This window comes from Heterodontus francisci, chromosome 26 (assembly GCF_036365525.1).
Source record: "Heterodontus francisci isolate sHetFra1 chromosome 26, sHetFra1.hap1, whole genome shotgun sequence".
In the NCBI taxonomy this organism is placed as follows: Eukaryota; Metazoa; Chordata; class Chondrichthyes; order Heterodontiformes; family Heterodontidae; genus Heterodontus; species Heterodontus francisci.
In genome coordinates, this window is record NC_090396.1 from 66,355,749 (window position 1) to 66,380,344 (window position 24,596).

Here is a 24,596-nt window from a genome sequence, read left to right on the forward strand (position 1 = left end):
ACCTTCATCATTTTATGTTTGTCGGTATTATGTTTACTTTGCCACTGGCATGTCCATTTGTTGCTTCACTGCTCCCATGTCTTCCTCACAAATCTTTACCTACATTTTCTGTATTACTACAAATAAGCACATGCCGGTCATTATAGGCTGAATAAAAATTTAAACCAAAATAATACCCCCACTGCAGTTTGGCTGTTTGTTATAAACGTACCTTGCTGATGCTTTGTATAAATCTATATGTTAGCCCTTTCGGTCTTGCCTGTTTGAATCTATGTGACCACAAGCTGCGGCTTGTGGTCAGCTGTGGCTCAGTGGGTTATACACTCAACTCTAAAATAGGTGATTGTGTGTTCATTTTTGAGCATATAATCTCGACTGACACTTCAGTACTCAAGGCGTGCTGCATGGTTAAGAAGTCAAACTGAGATCCTGTCTCAGGTGGACATAAAGATCCCATGGTTCTACTTTGGAAAAGAGAAAGGGGAATTCTCCTAGTGCCCTCTGCAACATTTATTCTGCAATCAGCATCACTAAAACAGGTGATCTCAGTGTTGTTTGTGGGACCTTGCTGTGTGCAAATTGGTTGCTGTGTTTCCTACCTTGCTACACTGTAAAGTATTTAATTGACTGTAAAGTGTTTTGGGACATCCTGAGATTATGAAAGGTGCCATATAAATGTAAGTCTTTCTGTACCGTCAAGCATATCTCTGCTGCATTATTTTTAATCCTTACCAACTAAATACGCCTCATTTAACTACAGTATTGGTGTATATTAAAGACCTGACATAAGTCTGCTGATAATCCAAAGAAAGGGGCAGAAAATTAGCTGGAACCCAGCCTTATTTGCCAATTTCCATGTAGGGTGGAGGTTCCTGACGTCAGAGTGAACAGGACCAGGGGACATAATTCCCAAACCAATAATCTCTGTGTACCTGCTCAGCTTTCTGTCACGGTCCTGAGATTCACCAGGACAGAGTGTCAGTGTACCTGGTGAATGTGGGACCCACCTAGGGTTCAGGCTAGCTACACCACAAGTGAAAACAAGCTTCTGAGGAAGAGTGGCAGTAAGGTCCCAGAAATGAATGCAGCATAGCAGGACCGCCAACAACTGCATCACCAGCTGACCAACGACTCATGTCCTGTCCCCCACCCTTCTCTTCCAGGCAAGAAAGGAACTCTTGCATTTTTATAGAGCTTTTCACAACTTCAGATGTCCCAGGGTGCTTTACAGCCAATTGAATACGTTTGAACAGCAAGTACTGGTCTGTGACAGGTTCTGATGAAAAGTCACTGTCCTGAAACGTTAACTCTGCTTCTCTCTCCACAGATGCTGCCAGACCTGCTGAGTATTTCCAGCACTTTCTGTTTTTATTTCAGATTTCCAGCATCCGCAGTATTTTGCTTCTAAATACTTTTGAAATGTAGTCACCGTGGTAATGTAGGAAACACAATAGCCAATTTACACACAGCAAGCTCCCAAAAACTGCAATGGGATAATAACCAGATCATCTGTTTTAAGGTGTTGGTTGAGGGCTAAATATTGGCCAGGACACTGAGGAAGAGCTCCCCTGCTCTTCTTCCAATAGTGCAGTCACTCAAGCAGGCAGACAGCAGCCTTAGTTTAACATCACATCTGCAAGACAGCAATTCTGTTACGGCCAGGTGAGGAGGTGGTCTCAGGTTCCCCTCTCGCCCTTCCTCTTATTTGACTGCAACAGGATCTTTTTTTTAAACAGTGGTTGTGCTTACCACCTCAGTGAATGTTTTAGTTTTTTCCTTTACTGTGATCTTGAAAGAACCAATCAGACAGGTTTTCTTGAGTTTAAACAAGAAAGAGGTAAGTTTATGATACTTAATACTCTAACCCATGTTCTAAGTATACTAAAAAATACGCTACACATTCACACGAGACCCACACGCACACAAATAGATTACAGAGGGGAAAAATAGATTTGGTGTTTGGATTGAAGTCCAGAATAAATGGAACTTCAATACACAGTCTGTGAAGTGGATGATCCGATAATCCTCCGACTGGAGCTGTATTCTCGAAGTCCTCGCTGGTCAAACTGCACTTTGGTTGGCCTGCTTTACTCAGGGTTTTCTTGAAGGCAGAATTGTAGTTGGCTCTCTTACTCTGATCGCTGGCTGTAGCAGTTTGTAGGCTTGGAAGGTCCACAGTTGCAGACGGTTTTCAAACTTGATTTTTTCTGGGGAGAAAGAAAGAAAGAGAAAGGGAAGCACGCAGCTTTCTCTGCTGCTGCAGTCTCAGTTACTGTTTGTCTTCTGTGAGTGTAACAAAACTCCTGGTTTTCAGAGATGGACAGACAGTCACATGGTTCTCTCAATCCCCCTTGTTTTTCATGAGATACAAGGCTCAGAATTGATTCCACAGGTTCCAGGATGCCAATATTTATACTCGGAGGGATTTGCTCTTACAAAGTCAATGTGCAGGATGGCCTTGACTGTCGTGCTAATGAAACAATCCTAGGTAATTCAATTAAAAGTCTAATGTAAGCTTCCAACTGATGAATTAATATTTCTGATTTGGCATATTGTGTTTTCCTGACAATCTCCAACACAGTACTGGAGGATCAGCCTGGATTTTGGTGTTTGAGCCTCTGGAGTGGGACTTGAATCCACAACCATCTGCCTCAGAGGTGAGACTATTACCTACTGAGCCACAGCTACCTATCAAGTTAGGTGAGCTCATCTTGATACCAGATACTTTGACAGGGTCATGAGTGGAGGTCATCAGTGGGTGATTACCATGGATTTTCAGGGCCATGATCTTTAAAAAAAATAAAATGACAAAAGCATACTTGATAACAACAATGAATATGCCATGATGACAGTTCAAAAATACTCCGTTTTACGATGCTTTACATGATAGTTTTTGCATTATCAGCAAAACCTGTGCCTGGATTTGCAGGATTTGTTGGTTTCTGGGTCAAGCTTGCCCACAGCTCACTGGGTGCCTTTTCTAAAATAACCAATAAGGAGATGCTTGGTTGTCCCAGTGTAATCAACCAAAACCCAAACAAAAAACCCCCAACCCCCCCCCCCCTTTTTAAGGAGGCACAAGTACTAAAGCACTTAACCTTAAAAAAACAAATTAAATGCTATTGTTAGTAGTGACCACTCTTCACGCCAATGTCTGGTGCCCTTTAATACAGCCTCTGGTAATTGCAGTCAGTCTACCGTCCAATTGCTAACCAAACCTAACCTAACACTGTTTAGCCTCCAAGATCAAATTGGATCAAGCACTTTGCTAAAAAATTAGATTTGCTCAACATAACAGGAGTGCAGGGGAGACATGACAAGCAGATCTTCTCAGACATGACACACAGATGTCCTCAGACATGATAAGCAGATGTGCCGAGGGCAGAACATGTGGGATGAAGATGAGTGGGCACTAGGTGTCTGAGGTATACTTGTTCTTGCCAATTTCCCGCTCGTCCTCCTCCAAGTCCACCTCCGCCATTAGTAGACAAAATGGAATCCCAATTCTGAGCAACGTGGTTATTGCTATGGAAGCAGTACTGTCAGCAACATTGCTTTGGGAAAAGGTCTTTGTAAAGAATGAGGAGGATAGTGACAGACTTCAGGACAGACCAATAAAATAAGCAGACAGATGGCAGATGCAATTTAACACAGTGATATATTTTGGTAGGAAGAATGAGGAAAGGCAAAATAAACTAAATAGTGCAATTTTAAAGGGAGTGCAGAAACAGAGAGACCCATAACTTTGAAGGTGGCAGGATGTTTTGAGAAGGCTGTTAAAAATTACTTTAGTTATAAAGGAATAGAGTACAAAAGCAAGGAAGTTATGCTAAACCTTTAGGTTAGGCCTCAACTGGAGTATTGTGTTCAATTCTGGGCACTAAACTTTAGAAAGGATTTCTTGCCTTAGAGAGGGTGCAGAGGACATTTATTAGAATGGTACCAGGGATGAAGGACTTCAGTTACGTGGAAATTCTGGAGAAATTGGGTGTTCTCCTTAGAGCTAAGAAGGTTAAGAGGAGATTGAATAGAGATGTTCAAAATCAATAGAGTAAATAAGGAGAAGTTGTTTCTAGTGGTAACCAGAAAATACAGATTTAAGGTGATTGGCAAAAGATCCAGAGGCAACATGAGGAAGAATTCTTTTACAAAGACACAGCAAATTGTTATGATCTGGAATGCACCACAAAAAAGATGGAGGAAGCAGATTTAATAGTAACTTTCGAAAGAGAATCGATTAAATTTGTGAAAGGAAAGCATTTTCAAGGCTATGGGGAAAGAGCAAGGGGAGTGGGACTAATTGGATAGCTTCACCGAACAGCTGTCACAGGCATGATGGGCTGAATGGCCTCCTTCTGTTCTGCAACATTCTATGATTAAACACATTAACAACATCGTCATCGTGGTAATTCAGTTGTACCATACAATCCTTCCTTGACCAGTTTTTAGCTACAGAAATTAAAATTTCAACTCCCATGACATATATTAATCTATTGAACTTCAAAGGCTAGTCAAAAGGACTGGGTGCTTTCAGATCACCATGGAAGTTGGCCAGCTTACTGTGTGCAATTTTGCAATATCAAGTTATATGAATAATTATCTCAGTTCTGCCTTGCCCTGTGTTCGCAGCTAGCCTAATGGGGAAAGTTCGGCAATCCTGTTACAGGTCAAATTTAAAGGGATGTGCCCACTTGAGGATGAGTGGCCAGATGGGACAAATATCAATACAGCTGATTTAAAGGCTCAAAATGGATTTTCAATATTTGTCAGTCTATATCCAGCTGTGTGGGGTGAGAGGGGCGGCAGTGGGGAAAGGGAAAAGGTGCCAGGTAAATATGATGCAAAAGGAAATCCAGTGTAGAGGTACAAATTGGAGTTAAGTGGGCCAGTTGTGCACCTGTCTGTCTGATACTTGGGAAAGTGGAGTTTTTTTATTTGTTCACGGGATGTGGGTATCGCTGGCAAGGCCAGCATTTATTGCCCATTCCTAATTACCCTTGTAAAGGTGGTGATGAGCCACCTGTTTGAACTGCTGAAGTCCTTGTAGTGTAGATACATCCACAGTGCTGATAGGTAGGGAGTTCCAGGATTTTGACCCAGTGACAGTGAAGGAATGGTGATAGGTTGCCAAATCAGGATTGGGCGGCACAGTGGCGCAGTGGTTAGCACCGCAGCCTCACAGCTCCAGCGACTCGGGTTCAATTCTGGGTACTGCCTGTGTGGAGTTTGCAAGTTCTCCCTGTGTCTGCGTGGGTTTCCTCCGGGTGCTCCGGTTTCCTCCCACAGCCAAAAGACTTGCAGGTTGATAGGTGAATTGGCTGTTATAAATTGTCACTAGTATAGGTAGGTGGTAGGGGAATATAGGGACAGGTGAGGATGTGGTAGGAATATGGGATTACTGTAGGATTAGTATAAATGGGTGGTTAATGGTCGGCACAGACTCGGTGGGCCGAAGGGCCTGTTTCAGTGCTGTATCTCTAAATCTAAATCATGTGTGACTTGGAGGGGGAACTTGCAGGTGGTGGTATTCCCATGCACCTGCTGCCCTTGTCCTTCAAGGTAGAGGTCGTGGGTTTGGAAAATGCTATTAGAGGAGCCTTGGTGAGTTGCTGCAGTGCATTTACAGATGCTGCATACTGCTGCCGTGGTGCACTGGCGGTGAAGGGAGTGAATGTTGAACGTGCTGGATGGTGTGCCAATCAAGCGGGCTGCTTTGTCCTGGATGATGTCAAGCTTCTTGAGCGTTGTTGGAGCTGCACCCATCCAGGCAAGTGGGGAATCCATCACACTCCTGACTTGTGCCTTGTAGTTTTTTTTATTCGGTCATGAGATGTGGGCGTAGCTAGCTAGGCCAGCATTTATTGCCCATCCCTAATTGTCCTTGAGAAGGTGATGGTGAGCTGCTTTCTTGAACCGCTGCAGTCCATGTGGGGTAGGTACACCCACAGTGCTGTTAGGAAGGGAGTTCCAGGATTTTGACCCAGTGACAGTGAAGGAATGGCGATATAGTTCCAAGTCGGGACGGTGTGTGGCTTGGAGGGAAACTTGCAGGTGGTGGTGTTCTCATGCATCTGATGCCCTTGTGGTGGTAGAGGTTGCGCGTTTGGAAGGTGCTGCCTAAGGAGACTTGGTCCATCTGCAGATGGTACACACTGCTGCCATTGTGCGTTGGTGGTGGAGGGCGTGAATCTGAGAGGATGGGGTGCCAATCAAGCGGGCTGCTTTGTCTTGGATGGTGTCGAGCTTCTTGAGTGTTGTTGGAGCTGCACCCATCCAGGCAAGTGGAGAGTATTCCATCACATTCCCATCTTGTGCCTTGTAGATGGTGGACAGGCTTTGGGGAGTCAGGAGGTGAGTTACTCGTCACAGGATTCCTAGCCTCTGACCTGCTCTTATAGTCACAATATTTATATGGCTACTCTAGTTCAGTTTCTGGTCAATGGTAGCCCCCAGGATGTTGATAGTAGGGGATTCAGCGATGGTAATGCCATTGAATGTCAAGGGGAGATGGTTAAATTCTCTCTTGTTGGAGATGGTCATTGCCTGGCACTTGTGTGTGGCACGAATGTTACTTGTGTTACGACCAGGTGAGAAAGAGGTCTAGGGTTCTCTTTCAATATTCACCTGGTCTTACTGTAACAGGGTTTTATTTTTAAACAGATTGTGTTTTTAGTTCCTCCTTGGTGAATCCTTGTCCACCGCTTTCCAATTATAAGGCAAAGAAACCAGCACAACCGGTTTTATCAGGTTTAATGAAGAAAAACTAAATTGATTAAACTTAAACTCTAATTCGGTTGACGCCTACGGATACACGATGTACCCATGCTAGCATGGAAATGCGATACACACATGCAGATAGAGACAGAAAAGAGCAGAAGAAAAATAAAGTGGAAAGGTCTGAGGCAATATCTGAAGAGTTGTTGTTCCGGGTCTGCAAGCTCACTGTAGAGCCCTTGATTGTAGGTAGATCTTGCTTTTCGTTGGGGCCCAGTATTCTTCTGAAACCTTGTTCGCTGTAGGAGACTTTTCTCTCTTGGGGTTCATGTGTCTTCAGTGGGTTTTGGAGCTCCGTGAGAAAGAGATGGGAGCAGACAGAAGAGACAGGAGTCTTCTTCAGTCCAGGAGCATTCTGCTTTCTGCAGGCTCTGTTCAAAAACTGTGCAACAGCCAGTTATTCACGTGACTAATCGGTCTGACCACGTCTATTTGTGGGTTGAATTGGAGCAGGGAATAGCTCCTTTGTCTACAAGCACTGTCTGTTAATATGTAAATTTTCTTTTTCAGTCAAAGTCTGGCAATTCCTTGTCTCAGGCCTTCTCTTCTTCCCAGCAACAATTTAAAATTTAATGTCCATGTGGCGAAATTAATGTGCCGCATTCTTGGCAGGTGGGGGCCTGCATGACACTTGCCACTTATCAGCCCAAACCTGAATATTGTCCAGGTCTTGCTGCATTTCTGTACGGATTGCTTCAGTATCTGAAGAATCGTGAATGGTGCTGAACATTGTGCAATTATCAGCGAACATCCCCATTTCTGACCTTATGATTGAAGGAAGGTCATTGATGAAGCAGCTGAAGATGGTTGGCCCTAGGACACTACCCTGAGGAACTCCTGCAGTGATGTCCTGGAGCTGAGATGATTGACCTTGGACAACCACAACCATCTTCCTTTGCGCTCGGTATGACTCCAACCAGCGAAGAGTTTTCCCCCTGATTCCCATTGACTCCAGTTTTGTGAGAGCTCCTCGATGTCATACTCTGTCAATTGCTGCCTTGATGTCAAGGGCAGTCACTCTCACCTCACTTCTTGAGTTCAGCTCTTTTATCCATGTTTGAACCAAGGCTGTAATGAGGTCAGGTGCTGAGTGGCCCTGTCGGAACCCAAACTGAACATCACTGATTAGGTTATCGCTAAGCAAGTGTATCTTGATAGCACTGATAACGACACCTTCCCTCACTTTACTGATGATCGAGAGTAGACTGATGGGGCGGTAATTGGCTGGGTGTTTTTTGTGTACAGGACATACCTGGGCATTTTCCACATTGCCGAGTAGATGCCAGTGTTGTACCTGTACTGGAACAGCTTGGCTAGGGGCGCGGCTAGTTCTGGAGAACAGGTCTTCAGTATTATTGCTGGACTGTTGTCAGGGCCCATAGCCTTTGCAGTATCCAGTGCCTTCAGTCGTTTCTTGATATCATGCGGAGTGAATCGAATTGGCTGAAGACTGGCATCTGTGATGCTGGGGTCTTCAGGAGAAGGCCGAGATGGATCATCAACTTGGCACTTCTGGCTGAAGATATTTGCAAATGCTTCAGCCTTATCTTTTGCACTGATGTGCTGGGCTCCCCTATCATTGAGGATGGGGATGTTTGTGGAGCCACCTCCTCCTGTTAGTTGTTTAATTGCCCACCACCATTCACGACTGGATGTGGCAGGACAGCAGAGATTAGATCTGATCTGTTGGTTATGGGATCGCTTAGCTCTGTCTATCACATGCTGCTTATGCTGTTTGGAATGCAAGTAGTTCTGTGTTGTAACTTCACCAGGTTGACACCTCATTTTGAGGTATGCTTGGTGCGGCTCCTGGCATACCCTCCTGCACTCTTCATTGAACTAGGGTTGGTCCCCCGGCCTGATGGTAACGGTAGAGTGGGGGATATGCTGGGCCATGAGGTTACAGATTGTGGTTGAGTTCAATTCTGCTGCTGCTGATGGCCCACAGTTTTGCATTGCTATATCTGTTCGAAATCTATTCCATTTAGCACAGGGGTAGTGGCACACAACACGATGGAGGGTATCCTCAATGTGAAGGCGGAACTTTGTCTCCACAAGGACTGTACGATGGTCACTCCTACCAATACTGTCATGGACAGATGCATTTGCGGCAGGCAAATTAGTGAGGACGAGGTCAAGTATGTTTTCCCCTCTTGTTGGTTCCCTCACCACCTGCCGCATACCCAGTCTAGCAGATATGTCCTTTAGGACTCGGCCAGCTCGGTCAGTAGTGGTGCTACCGAGCCACTCTTGGTGATGGACATTGAAGTCCCCTACCCAGAGTACATTCTGCACCCTTGCCACCTTCAGTGCTTCCTCCAAGTGCTGTTCAACATGGAGGAGTACTGACCTATCAGCTGAGGGGGGGGGAGGGTGCGAAGGTAGTAATGAGCAGGAGGTTTCCTTTCCCATGTTTGACCTGATGCCATGAAACTTCACGGGGTCTGGAGTCGATGTTGAGGACTCCCAGGGCAACTCCCTCCCTACTGTATACCACTGTGCCGCCACCTCTGCTGGTTCTGTCCTGCCGGTGGGACAGGACATACCCGGGGATGGTGATGGCAGCGTCTGGGACTTTTTCTATAAGGTCTGATTCTGTGAGTATGACTATGTCAGGTTGTTGCTTGACTAGTCTGTGGGACAGCTCTCCCAACTTTGGCACAAGCCCCCAGATGTTAGTAAGGAGGATTTTGTAGGGTCAACAGTGCTGGGTTTGCCGTTGTCATTTCCGGTGCCTAGGTCAATGCTGGGTGATCTGTCCAGTTTCATTCCTTATTGACTTCGTAGTGGTTACATACAACTGAGTGGTTTGCTAGGCCATTTCAGAGGGCATTTAAGTGCCAACTAGAGATGATGGAAAGGTTTTGGGAGTCAGGAGTGACTGTCTGAAATAGGTTCAAGATGGTTGGCCTGTTTGGTATTTCTCTCTAGCTGTGCATCTTGCCATCAGGAAATGACGGTCCAGCCTCAATGATCTGTGTAGTACATGGATACCATCTCGGCCACAAGCACAGCCTTGGGGTTAAAATGTTTGGTTTTTGTTGTTTACTTTTCCTTTGGTCACCTCTCCTCTGCTTTTCACTCTGTTTGGATGTCTTCTCCCTTTAGATTGAACCTCTGATAATGGAGATGCAGGATCCAAGTACCGGAATTAAAACACAAACACAGAGGCTGATGATAACTACTATCCCTCACGCTATGACAGGTAAGAGAGCTGATAATCTTCCCTGCTGCCACAGATAGGATTTTCATTGTGTCACCCACAGTGATGTTCTTGAATTTGTCGCTCAAAATTGATTTAAAAAATCTTACTAACAATCCATAGTAACACCATTACAACAGAACCAGATCTACTAGTAATGGTACAGATTAATGGTACGTCCATTCCTAAACCGTTATACATGCACAGAGCTCAGAGGTTTTTTTCAAACGTAAGAACTTGTATTTATATAATGCTTTGATGACCTTATCAGGTCCCAAAGTGCTACACTGCCAATTTTTTATTGATTCATGGGATGTGGGCGTTGCTGGCCAGGCCAGCATTTATTGCCCATCCCTAATTGCCCTTGAGAAGGTGGTGGTGAGCTGCCTTCTTGAACCGCTGCAGTCCATGTGGGGTAGGTATACCCACAGTGCTGTTAGGAAGGGAGTTCTAGGATTTTGACCCAGTGACAGTGAAGGAACGGCGATATAGTTCCAAGTCAGGATGGTGTGTGACTTGGAGGGGAACGTGCAGGTGGTGATGTTCCCATGCATCTGCTGCTCTTGTCCTTCGAGGTGGTAGAGGTCGCGGGTTTGGAAGGTGCTGTCTAAGGAGCCTTGGTGCGTTGCTGCAGTGCATCTTGTAGATGGTACACACTGCTGCCACTGTGCGTCGGTGGTGGAGGGAGTGAATGTTTGTAGATGGGGTGCCAATCAAGTGGGCTGCTTTGTCTTGGATGGTGTCGAGCTTCTTGAGTGTTGTTGGAGCAGCACCCATCCAGGCAAGTGGAGAGTATTCCATCACACTCCTGACTTGTGCCTTGTAGATGGTGGACAGATTTTGGGGAGTCAGGAGGTGAGTTACTCGCCTCAGGATTCCTAGCCTCTGACCTACTCTTGTAGCCACATTATCTATATGGCTACTCCAGTTCAGTTTCTGGTCAATGGTAGCCCCTAGGATGTCGATAGTGGGGGATTCAGCGATGTTAATGCCATTGAATGTCAAGGGGAGATGGTTAGATTCTCTCTTGTTGGAGATGGTCATTGCCTGGCACTTGTGTGGCACACATGTTACTTGCCACTTATCAGCCCAAGCCTGGATATTGTCCAGGTCTTGCTGCACTTCTACAAGGACTGCTTCAGTATCTGAGGAGTCACAAATGGTGCTGAACATTGTGCAATCATCAGTGAACATCCCCACTTCTGACCTTATGATTGAAGGAAGGTCATTGATGAAGCAGCTGAAGATGGTTGGGCCTAGGACACTACCCTGAGGAACTCCTGCAGTGATATCCTGGAGCTGAGATTACTGACCTCCAACAACCACAGCCATCTTCCTTTGCGCTAGGTATGACACCAACCAGCAGAGAGGTTTCCCCCGATTCCCATTGACCTCAGTTTTGCTAGGGCTCCTTGATGACATACTCAGTCAAATGCTGCCTTGATGCCAAGGGCAGTCACTCTCACCTCTTGAGTTCAGCTGTTTTGTCCATGTTTGAACCAAGGCTGTAATGAGGTCAGGTGCTGAGTGGCCCTGGCGGAACCCAAACTGAGTATCACTGAGCAGGTTATTGCAAAGCAAGTGCCACTTGATGGCACTGGGTGACACCTTCCATCACTTTGCTGATGATTGAGAGTAGGCTGATGGGGCGGTAATTGGCCGGGTTGGACTTGTCCTTCCTTTTGTGTACAGGACATACCTGGGCAATTTTCCACATTGCAGGGTAGATGCCAGTGTTGTAGCTGCACTGGAACAGCTTGGCTAGGGGTGCGGCAAGTTCTGGAGCACAGGTCTTCAGTACTATTGCCGGAATATTGTCAGGGCCCATCGCTTTTGCAGTATCCAGTGCCTTCAGTCGTTCCTTGATATCACGCGGAGTGAATCGAATTGGCTGAAGTCTGGCATCTGTGATGCTGGGGACGAGAGGAGGAAGCCGAGATGGATCATCAACTTGGCACTTCTGGCTGGAGATTGTTGCAAATGTTTCAGCCTTATCTTTTGCACTGATGTGCTGGGTTCCCGCATCATTGAGGATGGGGATATTTGTGGAGCCACCTCCTCCAGTTAGTTGTTTAATTGTTCACCACCATTCACAGCTGGATGTGGCAGGACTGCAGAGCTTCGATCTGATCTGTTGGTTATGGGATCACTTAGCTCTGTCTATCGCATGCTGCTTATGCAGTTTGGCACACAAGTAGTCCTGTGTTGTAGCTTCACCAGGTTGACACCTCATTTTGAGGTATGCTTGGTGCTGCTCCTGGCATGCCCTCCTGCACTCTTCATTGAACCAGGGCTGGTCTCCTGGCTTGATGGTAATGGTAGAGTGGGGGATATGCTGGGCCATGAGGTTACACAGTGTCATTGAGTACAATTCTGCTGCTGCTGATGGCCCACAGCGCCTCATGGATGCCCAGTTTTGCATTGCTGGATCTGTTCGAAATCTATCCCATTTAGCACGGTGATAGTGCCGCAGAACACAATGGATGGTATCCTCAATGTGAAGGCGGGACTTCGTCTCCACAATGACTGTGCGGTGATCACTCCTACGAATACTGTCATGGACAGATGCATCTGCAGCAGGCAGATTGGTGAGGACAAGGTCAAGTATGTTTTTCCCTCATGTTGGTTCTCCCACCACCTGCCGCAGACCCAGTCTAGCAGCTATGTCCTTTAGTACTCGGCCAGCTCAGTCAGTCGTGGTGCTACCGAGCCACTCTTGGTGATGGACATTGAAGTCCCCCACCCAGAGTACATTTTATGCCCTTGCCACCCTCAGTGCTTCCTCCAAGTGGTGTTCAACATGGAGGAGTACTGAGTCATCAGCTGAGGGAGGGCAGTAGGTGGAAATCAGTAGGAGGTTACCTTGCCCATGTTTGACCTGATACCATGACACTTCATGGGGTCCGGAGTCGATGTTGAGGACTCCCAGGGCAACTTCCTCCCAACTATATGCCACTGTCCCACCACCTCTGCTGGGTCTGTCCTGCCCGTGGGACAGGACATACCCAGGGATGGTGATGGCAGTGTCTGGGACATTGTCTGTATGGTATGATTCCGTGAGTATGACTATGTCAGGCTGTTGCTTGACTAGTCTGTGGGACAGCTCTCCCAATTCTGGCACAAGCCCCCAGATGTTAGTAAGGAGGACTTTGCAGGGTCGACAGGGCTGGTTTTGCCGTTGTCCTTTCCGGTGCCTAGGTCGATGCTGGGTGGTCCGTCCGGTTTCATACCTTTTTATTGACTTCGTGGCGGTTAGATGCAACTGAGTGGCTTGCTAGGCCATTTCAGTGGGCATGTACGAGTTAACCACATTGCTGTGTGTCTGGCGTCACATGTAGGCCAGATCAGGAAAGGACAGCAGATTTCCTTCAGCAGATTAGTGAACCAGATGGGTTTTTATCAACAATCGACAATGGTTTCATGGCCATTATTAGACTAACTTTTTTAATTCCAGATTTATTAATTAAATTCAAATTCCACCTTCTGCTGTGGTGCGATTCGGACCCATGTCCCCAGAGCAATACCCTGCGTCTTTGGGTTATTAGTTAATTAATTACATTTGAAATGTAGTGACTGCTGTAATGTAGGAAACACGGCAGCCAATTTGCACACACCAGGTTCATAAAAATATAAGATAATAATTCGGAGTAGGGTTAGGCCATACGATCCCTTGAGCCTGTTCCAGCATTCAATAAAATCATGGCTAATCTTCAGTCTCAACGCCACTTTCCCGCCCAATCCCCATTCCCTTTGATTGCGTTTAGAGTCCAAACGACCTGAACCTTGAATATACTCAACAACTGAGCATCAGCTCCCGTCTGGGATAAAGAATTCCGAAGATTCATAACCTCTGAATAAAGAAATTTCTCCTCATCTCAGTCCTAAATGGCCGACCCTTATTCTGAGACAGTGACCCTATGTTTTAGACTCTGCAGCCCAGAGAAACAGCCTCTCAGCATCTACCCTGTGGAGCCCGCTCAGAAGCTTATCTGTCTCAATGAGATCACCTCTCATTCTTCTAAACGCCAGCCAGTATCGGCCCATTCTACTCAATCTCTCCACATAGGACAACCAGCTCATCCCAGGATTTCAAAAGGGAATTAGACTGTTATATGAAAAGGAAGAATGTACAGGGTTACGGGAGAAGGTGGGGGTATGTCACTAAGTGAATTGCTCTTTCGGAGTGCTGGTGCGGACACGATGGGCCAAATGGCCTCCTTCATCTGTCACTGTGATTCTGTGAATCAATGCAACAAACCTTCACTGTAGCTCCTCTAAGGCAAGTATAGCCTTCCTTCAGTGTGGAGCCCAAAACTCCAGGTGTGATCCTGTACCATTGCAACGAGGCTTCCTTACTCTTGTACTCCAACCTACTTCCACAAACAGCAGTGAGATACATAACCAATTAAACTGATATAGTTTTTTTATTCTTTCATGGGATGTGGGCATTGCTGGCAAGGCCAGCATTTGTTGCCCATCCCAAATTGCCCTTGACAACTGAGTGGTTTGCTAGGCCATTTCAGAGGGCAATTAAGAGTCAACCATATTGCTGTGGGTCTGGAGTCACATGTAGGCCAGACCAGGTAAGGACAGCAGATTTCCTTCGCTAAAGGACATTCGTGAACCAGATGGGTTTTTACAACAATCGATAGTTTCATGGCACCATGAGACGAGCTTTCAATTCCAGATTTTTATTAATTACTTGAATTTAAATTCCACCAGCTGCGATGGTGGGATTTGAACCCACGTCCTCAGGAAATTAGCCTGGGCCCCTGGATTACCACTATGCCACCATCTCCCCAGTGGTGATGTTGGTTAGGGGTAAACATTGTCCACACACCAGGAGAACTCCCTTGCTCTTCTCCAAATAGGAACAAAGAATCTTTTCCATCCACTCAAGGGGGTAGAAGGGATCTTTTTTTAACATTTTACACTCCACGGAAAACAGACCCAGTCTATCCAATCTCTCTTTATAACTCAAACCCTCCAAACCAGGCAACCTCCTTGTGAATCTTTTCTGCATCCTCTCTAGCTTAATCACATCTTTCCTGTAGTGCGGCGACCAGAACTACACACAGTACTCCAAATGCGGCCTAACCAACGTTATGTACAACTGTAACATGACGTCTAACTCTTGTACTCAGTGCCTCGGCTGATGAAGGCAAGCATGCCATACGCCTTCTTCCCCACCCTGTCTACCTGTGTTGCCACTTTCAGGGAACTATGTACTTGCACCCCAAGGTCTCTCTGCTCAACAACACTCCCCAGGGCCCTGCCATTCACTGTTTATTTCCTGCTCTGGTTTAACTTCCCAAAATGCATCACTTCACACTTGTCTGCGTTAAATTCCATTTGCCAATCCCTTGCCTACTTTCCCAGTTTATCTATATCCTGTTGTAACCTTAGACAACCTTCTTCACTGTCCACTATACCACCAATTTTGGTGTCATCTGCAAACTTACTAATCATGCCCCCTACATTCACATCCAAGTCATTAATATATATGACAAACAACAGAAGGCCAAGCACCGATCCCTGCGGCACACCACTGGTCACCGGCCTCCAATCTGAAAAACAACCCTCCATTACGACCCTCTGCCTCCTATCACCAAGCCAATTTTGTATCCAATTTGCTAGCTCACCCTGGATCCCATGTGTTCGAACCTTCTGGACCAGCCTACCATGCGGGACCTTGTCAAAGGCCTTGCTAAAGTCCATGTAGATAACGTCCATCGCCCTGTCCTCGTCAATCCTCTTGGTCACCTCCTCAAAAAATTCAATCAAATTCGTGAGACATGATTTCTCACCCACAAAGCCATGCTGACTATCCCTAATCAGACCTTGCCTTTCCAAATGCGTATAAATCCTGTCTCTCAGAATCCCTTCCAATAACTTTCCCACCACTGCTTTAAGGCTCACCGTCCTGTAGTTCCCTGGCTTATCCCTGCTGCCCTTCTTAAATAAAGGCACAACATTAGCTATCCTCCAGTCTTCCGGTACCTCACCCGTGGCTAATGATGATACAAAAATCTCTGCCAGGGCCCCAGCAATCTCCTCCCTTGCTTCCCATAGCATCCTAGGATACACCTGTTCTGGCCCTGGGGACTTATCTACCTTAATGCGCTTCAAAACCTCCAACACTTCCTCTTTTGTAATGTTGATATGCTCCAGGATATCGCTGTTCCCTCCTTTGAACGCATTAGCTTCCATGACCTTCTCCATGGTAAATACGGACGAGAAATATTCATTTAGGACCTCACCGATTTCCCGTGGCTCCACACTTAGATTGTCACACTGATCCTTAAGGGGACCTACTCTTTCCCTAGCTACCTTTTTACTCTTAATATACTTATAGAATCTTTTAGGATTCTCCTTTATCTTATCTGTCAGGGAAATCTCATGGCCCCTTTATGCCCTCCTAATTTCCTTCTTAAGTGTAGTCCTACATCCCCTATACTCCTCGAGGGACTCGCTCGATCCCAGCTGCCTATACCTGACATATGCCTCCTTCTTTCTCCTGACTAGACCCTCAATATCCCTCGTCAGCCAAGGTTTCCTAAACTTGCCAGCCTTGCCCTTCCATCTAACAGGAACATGCCGGCCCTGAACTCTTCCTATCTCACTTTTAAAAGCTTCCCACTTGCCAGACATCCCTTTACCTGTAAACAGCCTCTCCCATTCAACGTTTGAGAGTTCCTGTCTTATGTCATATAAATTAGCCTTCCCCCAATTTAGGACTTCAACCTGAGGACCAGTCCTATCCTTTTCCATTACTATCTTGAACCTAATAGAGTTATGGTCATGGGTCCCAAAGTGCTCCCCCACTGACATATCAACCACCTGCCCATCCTCATTTCCCAAGAGGAGGTCGAGTGTAGCCCCTTCTCTGGTAGGGCCATCCACATACTGCTTCAGAAAACTACCCTGGACACACTTAACAAATTCTTCCCCATCTGATCCCTTAGCACTAAGGCAGTCACAGTCAATATTAGGGAAGTTAAAATCACCTACTATTACAACCCTATAATTCCTACACCTATCTGTGATTTCCCTACATATATGCTCCTCCACTTCCCTCTGACTATTGGGGGGCCTATAGTATAATCCCATCAAAGTCATCACCCCTTTCTTATTTCTAAGTTCTACCCATATGGCCTCACTGGACATTCCCACGGGATATCCTCTCTAAGTACTGCCATGATGTCCTCCCTAATCAATAGTGAAACTCCCCCTTCTCTCTTACCTCCACCTCTGTCATGCCGGAAGGATCGGTACCCCTGAACGTTGAGCCGCCAGTCCTGCCCATCTGTCAACCACGTTTCCATAATAGCTATAATATCACAATCCCATGTACCGATCCATGCTCTGAGTTCATCTGCCTTACCTGTAAGGCTTCTTACATTAAAGTAAATGCAGTTTAGCCTATCAGACCTTCCACACTCCCTGTCCTGCCCCTGCCCAGCCTGCCTACTGAACTTGCTTGCTTTAACCTCTACATTTGCCTCAACTATCTCTTCGGAGAGACTACTACTTTGGGTCCCAACCCCCTGCCAGACTAGTTTAAATCCTCCCGAGTAGTACTAGCAAACCTCCCCGCAAGGATATTGGTCCCCCTCCAGTTTAGATGCAACCCGTCCTTCTTGCACAGGTCACCTCTGCGCCAGATGAGTTCCCAATGATCCAAGTAGCTGAAGCCCTCCCGCCTACACCAGCTCTTCAGCCACGAATTCATTTGCCTTATCCTCCTATTTTTGAGTCCAAAAAATGCCAGTACTGCACAGGCAGCAGCAGCTCTTTACTGGCTTCTTGTACCTGGTGTGGTGGCCCTCGACCCCTTGTCCCCAACCTGTTGCTCTACCAGAGTTTCGTGTGGTATGCACCACAAGCATCCATAAAATATTTGAAAGAGCAGACCTCACTGTGAGGTGAGAGACAGAGCACTGCCTAATGAGTGACAGTCTCTGTTCCACTGCATTATAGCCTCACTCCCACTCATTCCAATCATCCACTATGGGAATCCGAATGTATCCTGAACTGAGAGGCACAAGAAAGAAATACTTGCATTTATATAGCGCTTTTCACAACCTCAGAACATCCCAATGCAGTTTGCTTTTCATTATCAAACTGCAATGTGATAATGACCAGATAATCTGATTTTAGGTGTTGGTTGAGGGATAAATATAACATCTCATCTGAAAGACAGTGTAGCACTCCCTCAGCACTGCACCGGACTTTCGGTCTAGATAATGTGCTCAAGTCTCCGGAGCAGGACTGGAACCTATGACATTCTGACTGAGAAGTGAGAGTGTGACCCACTGAGCCATTTCTGACGAAAGTGCGGGGGTAAGAGAATCTTTTTAGCAGAAGGTTGTTAAGACCTGACATGCCCCGATAGAAACAGTGGAGGAAGCAGAATCTATAATGGCTTTTAAAAGCAAAGTGAATCTGTAGAATTAAAATATAGAAGAGTATGGGGAAAGGACAGGGAAATGGGACTAAGTGGATGGTTCGGGAAAGGTACAATGGGGTGATGCACCTCCTCCTGTGCTGTCAGATTCTATTATTCTATCTCAAAATTGTTGCGTACGCTTTGAATTGAAAATGCTGGATATATACAACAGGCCAGACAGCATGTGAAAAAATCAATAGGTAAGAAAATAAATTTGGCGAGACCTTTCATGAGACCTAATCGCCATCGATAATGTCAATCTGTCTTTTCTTGTTCAGGTGTTTGACTCACTCGTTGTGAATTTCTACCATTCTTGATTCACATTCCCGACGCTCACAGTGTCTCCTTTCATCTCTGAACAAGTGTCAGTTCCCACTCACATCTTCTCACTCCTGAGAATGCTTTCAGCCCTTGAAGCACACTCCACGCTGTTTCATTTGCATGATTTGAATTGAAGTATCACAGTTTGATCCACTGTGACATTGGAGGTTTATTGCAGTTTGTTAGAGGGAGAAACTGCACCCCAGAATAAGCACGACTGAGGTTAACAGCGTATCTTTGCTGTGAAGTCAGATCCTATTTGTGTTTCTTAATTTACTATGCGTGAGTGAAATACTCAGCTGTAGGTTGTGCGACTGCCAATGCTGTTCTTGCTGATTTACCCCACACGTCCCAGTACGATGATGCCACTTGTCCTTTCTACTTAGGAGATAAAACGAAATCAGCTAAAGAGTAATGCCAATGAATCATCCTTTCATTATCTCAGCCTGTTGCTAGGTTACTTGGTATAACAGTAAGAGGATTACATAAACGAAATGCTGACACCCAGATGAGACCGGAGATCTTACTGATTTTGAAATGTCCTTTGTGATTTTAGCGATTAGATAGTCAGAACAATTCTAGCCCCTGATCTCCTAAAGGAAGGTACTCCTCATTAGGGCTGTGGTTCCTCCAGCACTGGTAGCCCTCTGCTATCTGGCCCAAGTGGCAGAGGATAGTCAGTAACCTCCTCCAGCCTCACACCTTCCGAAATCTCTGCACTCCTCCAATTCTGATCTCTTGCCCATCCTCAATTTCCTTCGCTCCACCATGTGGCAACCGTGCCTGGGTCCGAAGTACTGCAATTCCCTCCCTAAACCTCTTCATCTCTACACATCTCTCTCTTCCGCTCCTTAAGTCCTACCACTTTGACCAATCTTTTGGTCACCTGTCCTAATTACTCTTTAATACGAACGGAAAATGCTGGAAACACTCAGCAGGTCAGGCAGCATCAAGAGAGAAACAGAGTTAACATTTAAGGTCAATGACCTTTCATCAGTACTGGAAGAAGTTGGAGATTTAACAGTTTATTAGCAAGTGCAGAGGCGGGGAAAAGGAAGAAGAGCGGAGAGGAAAGAACAAAAGGGGCAGTCTGTGATAGGATGGAAGATAGGAGAGATTAGATGACAAAAGGGATGATGGTGCAAGGCAAAAGTGAGTGGTAATGGAACAAGTGAAGAAACAAAAGATGTGTCTAAAGGAGCTGTAAATGGCAACAGCAGAACCGTTTTTAGCAGCTGCTGTCTGTAATAATGGGTGCGGTGGTTACGATCTGGAATTGCTGCATCTGGAAGGCTGTAACGATCAGATGCTTTTCCTCAAATTTCTGTTGAGCTTCACTGGAAGAGTGCAGGAGGCTGAGGGCAGAGAGGTCAGAGTGGGAGTGGGACGGAGAATTAAAATGGCAAGTGACCTGAAGCTTGGGTCATGTTAATGGTCATTTGCGGTTACTCGACTCACTTAATAAGCAGTGCAGAAGATTAACTAGTACTTAATAATGACTTTTGCTGTTAAATTGATTAGATTATCGTGTGTCGAAACCTTTCAGTTTACAATGGACTGCCTTGAGGTGAAGTTTGATGTGGTTTTTAGTTAAGGGTAAGAACTGCGAGCATTTCCTTCTTAACTGTCTGCATTTCTTTTGTGTTTGGATGGAGGTGCTCAGTCACTGAACGATTGATTTTAAAATCTTTTTTTAATATTATGCTCTAAAGTTTTTATGTCGAGATCAATCCTAGCCCAGAAGAATACATTTTATGTTCTGACAGCTAATGAACATTTTCAACATTCAGAATCCGACACCTCCAATTTTATTGCCAAAATTGAACCAATTCCATCTTTTGTTGTGACTGTTCCACTGTGTCAGCTTTTAAGTTGAGTAAATAATATTGGGACCATGTCTGAGTGGGACATCTTGTTGCTGTGTTGTTCAGTTGGGTATAAAGCTGACTTTGTGTATATATTTTCCTTCTGTTTAAACAAAAGGAATGAATATTGACACACTGTGTCAGCCAATGGGTTGAAGGCAGGGGCGGGGCTTGAGCATCTCTGAATTCATTACCAAAACTACAGCAAAGACTCTCCCGACTATAGCAGGATTATTTCTCCAGGAAATATGCAGTGAGTGGAGGAGCATTGCATAATACAAATTATGTATGTAAATCAGTCCCAGTTACTTACAGCAGTGTGGTCTCCTAGCATGCTTAACAGGGGAATAACCCAATCATCTGCACTCTGGCTGGAACTTGTGTGTCACTCTATCCTGCAACATCCATTGATGGGAGGAAATACAGGGCAAATTTACAAAACGTAACACCATATTACAAGATGAATGAGTAAAGACCATCAAATCCATTGGTGTTCTCCTGGCCCATTAGATGGTACAAACTTGTGCATCATCCTGCCCCAAATTTGGCAGTAAAGTGACAATATAGGTTCACCAGGTCCCCTCTTCAAAGCCAGTGGAAAATAACCATGTTGACAGAGAGACGATCCCTTCAATAAAGGAAGGTCAGAGTTGGTGAGAGCCCACCGAGATGTGACTGGCCAACTCATGTCATGTAAGAAAGCCAGCAAATTGGGCTTGAAGCTATTCCAACTCCCTTGGTCCATTAAGGTACTGCTCCATCCTCTGCCAGCTTTGGATGTTTTCAAATGCTGCCTGTTCTCTTTGCAGGGCATGATGTGTTGGAGTGGCTGATTCAGCACCTGCAAATTACAGAAGAAGGTAAGAGTATACGCATATATTTATGCAGCATCAGTTCTAATTTTATAAAACTGTTTCCCTCACTCCCACCTTTCCATATCTCAGTCAATCCTTTGTACTGTAACGTATCCTCAGCTACCTCCACCTCCACCCCTCCACCCAATAACTAACCACTGATTGTTACTTCATGGGTTTCCATAATCACAATTCCAAACCCTCCATTGTGTCTGTCGTGAAGCATCAACCCAGGGAGGACCAGAACCGACAGCAACTGCTGTCAGTGAAAGAGAAAATGGATCTGACACAGGATTCCACCTGAATCCTTCGTCTAATGTCCTCGGACGGTGACCGAGCTGCTGTACCTTGGTTGCGTTTTCGGTTCTTGTCACTCTACTGTATTCGTACAGAACAGATTAGGGCTCAGAGCTTCCGAAGGCAGTGTCAACTGATTGAGTTACAACACAAACCTTCAGATGTATTATAACAGATTGCATCATGCTAGAGTTTATATTTATAAATAAGGTGAAAGATTCAACTAGACTTGCACCTTGGAGGAGGGGGAAAATTTGGTGAGGAATCTGTGAAGTATAAACATGCATATGTGTCTGTCTATACACATTATAAATATAATGTGTATATTATGTATTAAACATGATAAAGACTTGCATTTATATAGTGCAATCTCACAACATCCCAAAGCACTTTACAGCCAAACAAGATTGCTTGAAGTGTAGACACTGTTGTAATGTCAGAAACATAACAGCCAATTGGCACACAGCTGTGAGATAAACAACCACATGATCAGTTTTAGTGATGTTGATTGAGGGATGAATATTGGCCAGGACACCAGGGAGAATTCCCCTGCTCTTCTTTGAAATAGTGCCAGGGGATCTTTTATGTTCACCTGAGAGAGCAGACAGAGCCTCAGTTTAATGTCTTATCCAAAAGACAGCACCTGTGACAATGCAGCACTCCCTCAGTACTGCGCTGGAGATCAGTCTAGATTTTTGTGCTCTCATCTATGGAGTGGGTCTTGAACCCGCAACCTTCATATTCATAGGAAGGAGTGTTACCAACTGAGCCTGTATAATGGGTGCATTAATACAAATGTGTATGTATATTTTATATATATATATATAATGTGTGTGGAAATATATATGATATATCTGTAATGTGTATGTATATATAATGTATGCCTGTAACGTTTGTTTTATTTAGTTTTTTTTGCTTTATTAACTTCACTCTAGCTGACCATTGTGCTTCATTGAATTGTTTTTAGAAGGCTGCATCTTGGGAAATATGATAGTGAAGCTTGGATACATTTACCCATTACAGGAGCCCAGGAACTTAATCCTGCGGCTGGACAACAGCCTTTACAGGTTCCAGGTAAGCAAACACCTTACCACTAATTGCAAATGAATATACGCATTCTGTGGTGAATGGATGGAGTTTGTTTCCGAATCTAGACTCACCAATCATAGACTGCGCTTACACTACAACGGCAGCATTAGTGCAAAGCAATTTTTCGCATTTCCCCTCGCGTTCTTTGGCCAATTTTAAAATCTGAAACCTCTGGTTACCGACATACTGGCCAAAGGAGACAGTTTCTCCCAACCTGTGTCAAAACGCCTCACAATCTTCCCTAAACCCTCTCTATTCTAAGGAGAACAATTCCAGCTTCTGCAAACGCTTCACATCATTGAAGTTCCTTATTCCTGCGTATCATCCTGGTAAACCGCCTCCGTACCCTCTCCAAGGCCCTGACATCCTTCCTAGTGTGTGGTGCCCAGAATTGTCCACAATAATCCAGCTGAGATCTCACTAGGGATTTGGAAAGGTTTAGCATGACTTCCTTGTTTTTGAATTCTGTGCCACTATTTACAAAACCCTCGTATCCCATACCCCTACTTAACTGCCTTATGAACTTACCCGATAACCTACAATGATTTGTGAAGATGAGCACAGGTCCATCTGTTCTTGCATTTCTCTGAGGGCTGGATTTTAAGAGCACGTCACGCAGCAGCTCATTTAAGTAGCCGGGGCAGCTCATCACCTTCCCCCGCACCGCCCTCAATAACGTCAAATTTAAATTTTTAAAGACATCACCCCTCCCAAAATGTACCAAATAAAATTATAATGCTCCTTTCCCACCCCCTAATAACAATTACATTAACCATTTGCCCTTCCCCCCCCCCCGCAAAACACTTACCTTTGAAATTTGACCTTCCCACCCCCGCCCAGACTGTACAAAGTTTAAAGTTCACCCCTTCCCATCACACCCTACACTCAATATGTTTATATGACCCCATTCCTTCCCCACCCCACCCCTGCAGTAAAAATCTTTACTCCCCACCCCCGCACCAGTGTCATACCAGCTTTCCCCAGACGGGGAAGTGAAGGCCCAGAAGATTGACGGTACACTTATGTTAATGTGGATGCAGGTCCCGTCGTCCAGCAGTCGGGAGGGTGGGGGTGGGGTGCTGCCATGGAGCCTTGCAGCTGCTGGGCGGATCGGGCCGGGCCCTCCTGGCGTCGAGCTCTGTGACGAGCCTCTGCCAGAATGATCTTCCGGCGTCCCCCCTACCCGCATTCCCCCACCCCCCCTGCCATGGAGCTTGACGTCGGGGGCTTGGTAAAATCCAGCCCTGAGTTTCATCCTTCTGGCACTAGAAGTAGCAGGATTGCCTGTGTCAACATAGATCTGCCTTGCGGTTTTCAGGTTAAACTGGATTAAGTCCAATAATTAGTCCTGGAAAAATGAATTCGGAAATGAGGATTAAACTCAATAAAACCTGGGCTGTCCAGAGGGGACTTGGTATCCACTCTACAGAGGTTCCTGGTTGGCAATCAGGAGCAGGAATCCTTGGCTGATTTTGCTCTCCTCCAATGGGACCAGTTGTAACTCCCTTACTGCCAACCAAGTGGGATCACTGACTCAGTACGGACTGCGATTGAAGCTTGGGACCCTTCCTATTCTGTACTGTTTGACCTCACACTGTCTGGTGTCTGCAGCCACTGACCTAATGCTTGCAGCTCTCTCTCATTGTCTGATTGTGTGCTGCTATGTGCCTGCCTCCGTGACCCAGGATTGAAACCCTGTGAAGCTACCCTGGATAAATATCCAGTAATAAATAAGCAGGCGGATC

The 24,596-nt window shown here is 45.6% G+C and overlaps 1 protein-coding gene across 1 annotated transcript in view; it reads left to right on the top strand.

The window, feature by feature from the left end:
* rgs9b (regulator of G protein signaling 9b) overlaps positions 1–24,596 on the top strand; it is a 166,137-nt gene that overhangs the window by 27,029 nt on the left and 114,512 nt on the right. The window contains exons 2-4 of the mRNA XM_068058719.1: positions 9,883–9,979; positions 21,421–21,471; positions 22,730–22,836. Coding sequence (XP_067914820.1) covers positions 9,883–9,979; positions 21,421–21,471; positions 22,730–22,836 — 255 coding nt within the window. The remainder of the gene's footprint in view (positions 1–9,882; positions 9,980–21,420; positions 21,472–22,729; positions 22,837–24,596) is intronic.